General features: G+C 38.1%; 1 protein-coding gene across 1 annotated transcript; it reads right to left on the minus strand.

Moving 5' to 3' along the window:
* Positions 1-7,512: 7,512 nt before the first annotated feature.
* Positions 7,513-9,316, minus strand: LOC147620861 (short-chain dehydrogenase/reductase 2-like). Its single transcript, XM_086825128.1, has 4 exons — positions 9,169-9,316; positions 8,600-8,861; positions 8,322-8,501; positions 7,513-8,109 (listed from the first exon to the last, which is right to left on the minus strand). Exons 1-4 carry the CDS (start codon positions 9,183-9,185, stop codon positions 7,717-7,719), a joined length of 852 nt encoding a protein of 283 aa, XP_086681254.1. The 5' UTR covers positions 9,186-9,316; the 3' UTR covers positions 7,513-7,716.
* Between the last annotated feature and the right edge of the window lie 246 nt (positions 9,317-9,562).

A 9,562-nucleotide genomic window follows, 5' to 3' on the forward strand; every position in this document is an offset into this window, starting at 1 on the left:
TCTCCCGTCAGAACATCCTAAATATGTTGCTAGTAAGAGTAACATTACTCCACAAACACTTCGTGCAAAAGATTGGAAGCGCATTTGGGAGTCTACAAATGTTCTTCCTTTAGATGGCATGAATAGGTACAATAATGTTTTGCAATCTTGTTTTGTGCAGTCTCTAATTGGATTAAAGATCACATAGAGCAATCTTGTTCGGCATCTCTTGTGTAGGTACTTCATTTTTGTCCAGCTACCATATTGGACCCATCTCAAGATCAACCATCTTCTTGATCCCATGCACATCTTCAAGAATGTGGTGGCATTTGCTATTTGGAAACATGTTATTGGCAAACGAGACAATGTCAGCGTACAGGAGGACTTGTGGGTTCGCAGGATGGATGCATCAAGCTTGGCCATGAGAGGAGGGTGGGCACGTTTGTCTTTCGCATGCACCATGGATTATATCAAAGCAAGAGGAGAAGCAGGTAAAGCAGGCCATCATTACTTAATGTACTCCCACTAGATGCATGAGATCATTGAAGGGAGCCTTTACAACCACTGAGAAAAGAGGTGTTGAGCGACTATACGGGTTGAAGTCCTTATAAGGCTTGTGTACATATGAAGGCATGTTTTTTTTGCAATGTAAAATATTTTGGAATCATTAAAAATTATTTTCAAATTTTCCTTCCCGCCTTCGTAAAGATCTCCATGCAACATGCCGTGTTGGTCCTATGCCAGCTCTCCATTTTAATGATGACCTTGATTTAGCTCCATTTCTAGCTACCTTTGCTGTTTTGCTTGTTTGAGCTTTTTTCATAGATAATTTTCTTTCAAAAGTATATCTATAAAACCAATTAAACATCTCTACAAGATAATTTGAACGAGTCTTGCCTCCTCCATGTTGTGTAGTATTTTTGAAGTATACTCCTCTCGCTCAATAGTGCGACTTTTCCATTCCTTGTGTACTCCACTTGTCAAGGGAACCATATTCATTCATAAAATATGCAGTGTGGGCATACGACATATGCTACAAAAGCAATGAGAAAGTCACGTCATAATTAGGACTGTTTAAACGCAACCTCGTAAAAATAATGAAGAAATTATACCATGTAATGTATAATGTTGGTTTCACCCCATGCATCCACCATGGCCTTTGTAAATTCTTGAAGCACCTCTTTAATTGACCAAACTTTCTCACGAGTTACCATAAGACTTAGTTCAATGAAGTCAAAAGTTGTACAATTACACAAATCCTTCCAAAATTCCCAAGGCTTTACAGAGTTCTTCGTTTTTTAGGTCTCTCCAAAAAATGTTTTGCTTTAGCTTCACTCATGCATACTTTTTGTGCAATTTCATAACTCATTTCGGAGGCTTTCTTATTAATAACAATTCGCACATTTCCACCATGGTAATCAATTGAGTTTAGGAGATCCTCTGCCCTTCAAAGAGCTACATGTTGTCTTTCTTTACCTTGCATTGTAAAAGCATAATCAATGTGACACTTTAGTAGGTGATCAAACACCCGCATGAATGCATTTAAAGTGCAAAAGTGAACATTTTTTAATTCAAAAGGAATAATGGGTTTCCAATTCCTGTCATTTCAATGCCTGTTACGCTCAACTAGCATATTGGCCGACAAAACACCATCAATCCAATTGTCAGAGTCCCCATTTATCGTGTCCTCATCATCACCAGTTCAACAGTATCATTAATTCCTTGTGTTTTGAAATTAGCATAGATTACAACATAAACATAAACCAAAAAAAGCTTCTAATTTGATGTTCTACATGATATTAGGTCCCCTAAAAACCTCATGCTTTGCCATAATATCATATTGAAGAGGTATGCAAATTATGGTTGCATTTGGAACTTGTTAGACATTGAATTTTCCAAAATTCTCTATTAGGGTGTGCAATCAAGTTTATGCACTTAAAACTCCTTGAGCTTTTTTTTTTTCGCAGAAAAAATGTCTCTCTATATTGAGTTACACTAAGAATAAGGGACCATGCTATTCAAGGGATGCAAGTTGGGCCCTAATCTGTACATTTTAAGAGAGGGTGTATCGAATAACTAGACTTGCATGCACATCATAGAGACTCAAACATGGTCTCCCGAGTTCATAAATAAGGGGTTTTCTAGAAGCCTATGCATGCTCATGACATGTCACCTTCCTATGGTTGGATGATCCCCTCGAGGATGAGACTTGGAGGATCATTCCTCACTAACATGCCCAATCATGGGAGGTTCCTTTTAGGGAGGACCAATCATGGGAGGTTCCTTTTAGGGAGGATGAGACTTGGAGGATCATTCCTCACTAACATGCCCAATCATGGGAGGTTCCTTTTAGGGAGGACCAATCATGCCTGCTCTCAGCAGAACTTTACAATTTGGTGACATCAATGGCTAAGAGTCAAAGTCATTAGACACAAATGACGTCTTTTTTCTTAGTGAATCCTTGGGAGGGGGGTCAATAAAAGTATGTAACCATAGCACGTGGGTTCAACAAGAGCGATTTTAAAAATGGTACTATTCAGAGAAAGTTTACATACATAAGGGGTTTATCTATTCACATTGAGAAAAAAAAACGCATTTTATAGTGTATATGTTTTTGAAAAAGTGTATGTGAGTAAGGGTTTTTAACACTAGTTTGGTACCAAAACAGGACACTTGAGTGTCCTTTTTTGGGGGTTGCGAAAAAAAATCAAACTCCTAGTGTAGGCTTTAAAAACCAAAATGCTTCATTGGGCATGTAGAACATAACCCTATGCTTATGTAAAAAATGCTAAACATATAAAATGCCTTTTTATTTGGAAGTACATAAGCAATAAAGTAGCATATGTCTTGAAAATGAACATTTTTTAGGATTTTTCAGGATTTTTCCAAATATGCAAGCATCATTCTCTCAAAAAAAAAATCCAATGATATCAATAGCATTTTTTCCAAGATATTTTGATAGCATACATCAGTCCAAGGAGGTAGAAGTTCACCAAAAAAATCATTTTCCTTTCCTAGAATTTTTTCCAAAAAAGTTGTATAAAATCAGCAAAAGTAACGCGTATTATCAAAACTCAATCACGCCACTAAAAAAAATTGTAGCCCTATCAATGAGAATGTTGATTATTGGTTTTCATGCTTGAGATGAGATAAATAAGCCATAATTTGATGTGTATGACACTAACTTAGCCTCCACTTAAGTAGGTTCTTATCGCCTAGTTCTAAAAAAACTGTAAAAAACAAAAATATAAAAATTGATCATCTTTTTTTAAAAACTAATCATAACTATGCTTGCACAAGTAGTCTACACCTATAGTTACAACAAATAATGCACTTACACAGCTTTCCCCTTTGATGAAAATCAAAATTAGGCTCATAATTAGACATTTTACGTATTAAAAATAGGTTGCGCAAAAGGCCATGTATGAGAAGAGGCCCAAAAAGTGGCTCTAAAGTTTTGGAAAATTCAAAACAAAGTAGTATTTACCCTATATAACATGGGTGCACCTCAAGTTTTACATTATTAGCTTGCATATGGAAGGAGAAAAATTCATGCTCCACCTGTATAAAAAACATCATTTCAATATTAGCGAGTCAAAAATTTATCCAATAATTATCGTTTGATGATTCCAAGATTTAGTTTACATCATGGGCTTTCCATCAAGCCAAGTTTCATGATCAAACTATGTCCCTTCTAAAAGTTATGTACAAATTACTACTATTTTGAAAACAGCAAAAATCATGTGTTTTATCAGCATGCGTCTAAGAAAATTAAAATATTGCCTTGCAAAAGCTAAGAAAAGTGCAATTTAAAAAATGTCAAATTTTTTTTGGGTCTTGAGGAACATCTGTGGATGTTAAGCATTTCAAAACTCTTAATAGATTGCCCCCAAAAATTCAAGAAAAATGCTAACTTTCAGGACACTTTAGTGTCCTCAGGACACTTTAGTGTCCAATTACAGAACTAGTGTTAAATTACCCCTTGAATGCACGTGTTATGGTGGCTAATTCCTATATAGTGACCCCCCCGCCCCGCCCCCCCACAAAAAAGAGCAAATCACTTCAAGATAGTGCCCCTGCTCTGGAGAAGGGCTGCTGATTCGAATCGCAGCTTCAACTTCTTAAAATGGTTGCTTGCATGCCAGTTGTCTTCCTTCTATTCGATGCATTAGAATGTCCTTGGGGATTTCATGTTGCATTGTGCGTGCTTCATTTAGCTTTACCTTTTGGAATATCTTTTTCACGTGATAGAGATACTACTTACTTACCCTCACTTTTCTAAATTGTCAACGTCTCGAAGCAGCAGTTTTGTCAATAACTTGTAAAGAACAGAGGAGAACAATACAAAAGAATTCGTGGCCTCAAAGAAGTGGGACCCACTACTCTTAGGTCCGCAAATAGTCATTTTTATTACCTTTGTCTCCTTAATCCTAGAAAAATTAGTCTTAACCCTATGGGATTAGGAATCTTTATGAGGCCCTTTCTATGTTCAAATGCCCCCTAATGAGTTGCTAGTGTTCGTGCACTTTAGGAGTGTGTTATAACTAAATGTAGGAAAAGTGCAGTCTGAAATACTACTATGAAACAAAATACATACCATGACATTGTGCCTTGTATTTATTACCTTTGTCTCCTTAATCCTAGAAAAATTAGTCTTAACCCTATGGGATTAGGAATCTTTATGAGGCCCTTTCTATGTTCAAATGCCCCCTAATGAGTTGCTAGTGTTCGTGCACTTTAGGAGTGTGTTATAACTAAATGTAGGAAAAATGCAGTCTGAAATACTACTATGAAACAAAATACATACCATGACATTGTGCCTTGTATTTACATAAAAAATAATTTACTACACATTATCAACAACAAGACCATCTCATGAAACAATACAGTCAGTCAACCTTGTATTTGTACACAAAAAAAAGAATATACGATACAATATCAACAACAATATAGTCTGATGATATGAGATGAGACAACAAAAGTTGAAATCCTAAAGAATGAAAGGGATAAAAAATAAAGAGATTCATCCAAAGTGAACAAATCAATTCAATAGCTACATTACAAAAGATTGCCATAGATACATTAAAAGAGATAGGTGTATAGCCATAGATACATTAAAAGAGATAGGTGTATAGCTATGACATTGCAGTAACAGTTGGCCTCATATTTGTATATAAAAAAGGACTTACAATACAATATCAACAACAATACAATCTCATGATGTGAAAGATGTAAGATTAGACAACTCTTGCATAATAATGCCTATCCCTTTGACAACATCCTCAGGGTGCCCATACATGACAACACAATACATGCCTGCTTTGTGCACCTTATACAAATTGGTGATACATGTGAAGTCCTTTGGGAAGCTGATCGACTGTCAAAAGATAGTGCAAAAGGGCATTTTTCAAGAGCCAATTTGAATGCAACTCGCCCACTTGGTAGTTCAATAAAGATAAAATGGGGATGTAATTGACACGAGGAGGCAGTTGGCTATAGTTTGACACTATTTTGGTAGCAAAATAGGACATGAAAGTGTCCTTTGGATGTCTTGGAAAAAAAATCACCACTTGTTCTAGACATATTTTTTTCGTATTTTCACTCTTGAGCCTAAAGTAGACTCATAAGACTATATTGGAAAAATATAAGCAACATGAAAAAGCATCAAACATAATTACAGCATGCCCAAGAATGTGTAACATTCACCCAAACAGGTAAAAATGTTTCATAGCAAGATTCACTTTTGTAAATTTGACATATCCATAAGTGTTCTAAATATGAGAATTGTTGATTGGTGTCATTCATTTAGGATTAGAGCCACACTAGGGAAAAAAAAGGCCTTTGAAGTTCAACAGTATCATTAATTCCTTGTGTTTTGAAATTAGCATAGATTACAACATAAACATAAACCAAAATAAGCTTCTAATTTGATGTTCTACATGATATTAGGTCCCCTAAAAACCTTAGGCTTTGCCATAATATCATATTGAAGAGGTATGCAAATTATGGTTGCATTTGGAACTTGTTAGACATTGAATTTTCCAAAATTCTCTATTAGGGTGTGCAATCAAGTTTATGCACTTAAAACTCCTTGAGCTTTTTTTTTTTCGCAGAAAAAATGTCTCTCTATATTGAGTTACACTAAGAATAAGGGACCATGCTATTCAAGGGATGCAAGTTGGGCCCTAATCTGTACATTTTAAGAGAGGGTGTATAGAATAACTAGACTTGCATGCACATCGTAGAGACTCAAACATGGTCTCCCGAGTTCATAAATAAGGGGTTTTCTAGAAGCCTATGCATGCTCATGACATGTCACCTTCCTATGGTTGGATGATCCCCTCGAGGATGAGACTTGGAGGATCATTCCTCACTAACATGCCCAATCATGGGAGGTTCCTTTTAGGGAGGACCAATCATGGGAGGTTCCTTTTAGGGAGGATGAGACTTGGAGGATCATTCCTCACTAACATGCCCAATCATGGGAGGTTCCTTTTAGGGAGGACCAATCATGCCTGCTCTCAGCAGAACTTTACAATTTGGTGACATCAATGGCTAAGAGTCAAAGTCATTAGACACAAATGACGTCTTTTTTCTTAGTGAATCCTTGGGAGGGGGGTCAATAAAAGTATGTAACCATAGCACGTGGGTTCAACAAGAGCGATTTTAAAAATGGTACTATTCAGAGAAAGTTTACATACATAAGGGGTTTATCTATTCACATTGAGAAAAAAAAACGCATTTTATAGTGTACATGTTTTTGAAAAAGTGTATGTGAGTAAGGGTTTTTAAATTACCCCTTGAATGCACGTGTTATGGTGGCTAATTCCTATATAGTGACCCCCCCCCCCGCCCCCCCGCCCCGCCCCGCCCCCCCCCCCCCCACAAAAAAGAGCAAATCACTTCAAGATAGTGCCCCTGCTCTGGAGAAGGGCTGCTGATTCGAATCGCAGCTTCAACTTCTTAAAACGGTTGCTTGCATGCCAGTTGTCTTCCTTCTATTCGATGCATTAGAATGTCCTTGGGGATTTCATGTTGCATTGTGCGTGCTTCATTTAGCTTTACCTTTTGGAATATCTTTTTCACGTGATAGAGATACTATACTTACTTACCCTCACTTTTCTAAAAATTGTTAACTCGAAGCAGCAGTTTGGCGTTGGCGTGAGTGGTCACATATCTTTCTTGATGCTTCCATCTTCACATATCTTTCTTGTATTGTACTATTTTAATTGGAATTTAATTTTATTGCAAGCAAAACCAACAACATGGGGACCATCCTTCCTTGAACTCGCTAAGAACGCTCATCAAGAGAATGCCAGGCCCCACCCACTCTCTGACCGAAATTGCTTCTCCAAAAGTCCGAACGATGATTTTTAGGGGTAAGTAATCTAAAAAATGAAGCTAAAAGCAAGGCATATATATATATATATATATTCGAAGACCAAAAGATGTGACATATAAATACCCCTTAAAACTGATTAATATTTTGAATTTCCAAGGAGGAGTGTCATATGACAAATAAATACCCGATGGGACAAATAAATACCCCTCAAAACCTGATGAATATGTTTAATTCCCGAGGAGGAGTGTCATATGACACAGAAATACCCCTTAAAACTGACTAATAAATTTAATTTCCGACCTGGAGGAGTATTATATGAAATGCCACGCATGGCATTCTTGTGATCGTCTAAGTATATAAAGAGCATACATATGTCATACATGATGATTTAAAAATTAAAAGGGAATGGGCTGTCTTTTGCAGAAGAACAGGCCAGAGGGTCCTCCAGGGGGCAATAGGGCGGTCCAAACTACAGTGTCTGCACCTTCCTCTACTGTCAGTATGCCTGTGTTGTTGTTCAGATCTGTTTTGGCGAAACCAGGACATACACAATTCACACAAATCTTTTGGCCGTTTACCCTATTTTGTTCCAAAGATCTGGCCAGTAATCGGCTATAAGCATTCATGGCCATCTTGGCAACACTGTAATGGGTAGCTATTGTTCTCCATGTGTTATAAGTGCCTTGCTGGACATCTTCCAGATATGCCTGCAAAAATGCTTCCACTTTCTCCTCAGAAAGATTGTCTGCATCCAGTAGCTCCTCCCTCCATGTTGGGTGTCGTAAATTCTGTAACATCCAAGTTGAACTCTTCTTAATGAGCACTTGAGGTTTTGCATCAAAACCCAATGCAAAGTTGATGTAGCAATTTCTGTCATCCTATCTTTCCCGGCCAATTCTACCGAGTTGCAAACTGATGATGAAATTCATACAAACATATGACACAGATCGAGGATGCAATTCAACAGATGTCTTCTTATGGATCAGTTTTTTTAATATACCTGCAGTTGCCCTAGTGATGAACTGACGTTTACGATTCTCGCTCCGGCAGCTGAGGAGGCTTTCAAAATGGATAGTAATCCCTCAGTAACTCGCTTCACGCCTCTATAATTTGTGTCGAAGGTGTTCTTGGCTGCTTCACAACTCTCTTCTGATCCTCCCGCGATGGCTGCGTTGTTGATCTGCACGTATTAACAAATTACTTGAATTGCTCAGCATTTGAATGTCCATCCGAACCACAAAAAGCAGACTCGATCAAAACATTGCACAAGTTCCGTACCAAGATGTCAATACCACCATAGCTTTCCTTGAGCCAAGTGGCCAGTGCGGACACTGAATCAGAACTCCGAACGTCTAAAACATGAAAATCTATGTTCTTCAGCCCTTCTTCTTTCAGCTTCTTCACGGCTTCCAGGCCCCTTTCCGGATCTCGGGCTGTCAAAACTACGGTAAGTCCTTCCTGTGCAAGCAGCTTCACAGTCGTGAAGCCGATTCCTTTGTTGCTGCCCGTCACTACAGCAACCGTATCTTTCGTCCACCACCTGAAATTCGCACAACATAATTGATCAGCAATTTCTCCACTTCTCTGTTAATGTCTCCACGCAAATTTCACAACACTTCAAACTCGCTCGAGCGCCCGAGCTAGAACAAGGCCAGACATGAGCTGCAATCTACTGCAGTTTGTCCCAGCATCAAGGTACATCTATGCCTTCTGTACACACAATCTTTGTAATTGTCACGACACCTCTAACTGTGATACCAAATCATTTCGCCGAATACAACGCGACGGATTTTAAGATGGGCCTGGATTGATGGACAGAAACATTAAGAGTTGCAAATTAGGATCACCTTGGAGATGCAGCCATGCCGATCAAACCAGTTGGAATGATGAATAAATAAACAAACAGCTTCGCTTCGCACTGGAATGATGAATAAGCAAACCAAGCAGCAGCTTTCTGTTTGCGGACTGCTTCTCGTTGTAGGTGGCATGGAATTATATCGGAGCGATGAGGACGCGATGTCACGCGTGATGTTGGCAATAATGGGGTACCTGTTTTTATATATTTGTGTCCAAGGGCACTAAAGTCAAAGTTGCGTGTAATGCAAGAAAGCTTCTTCTTCTTTCTATTCTATTTCTTAAATCTTGTACTGGCGTGTGCCACCCCCCCCCCCAAAAAAAAACAAAAATACCAAAAAAAAAATAGAAAGTGCATCGTTTTCTCACATTTTTGATTGAGATGTG

Source organism: Cibotium barometz, chromosome 31, assembly GCF_041138505.1.
Source record: "Cibotium barometz isolate CiBa-2024 chromosome 31, ASM4113850v1, whole genome shotgun sequence".
Taxonomy (NCBI): Eukaryota; Viridiplantae; Streptophyta; class Polypodiopsida; order Cyatheales; family Cibotiaceae; genus Cibotium; species Cibotium barometz.

Bases quoted from the DNA above. Each gene is read 5' to 3' on its own strand.
- LOC147620861 (XM_086825128.1), bottom strand. The intron at 8,502-8,599 runs GTACGGAACTTG...TAATACGTGCAG, and splicing joins ATGGTGGTATTGACATCTTG to ATCAACAACGCAGCCATCGC. The intron at 8,110-8,321 runs GTATATTAAAAA...TGGATGTTACAG, and splicing joins CATCACTAGGGCAACTGCAG to AATTTACGACACCCAACATG.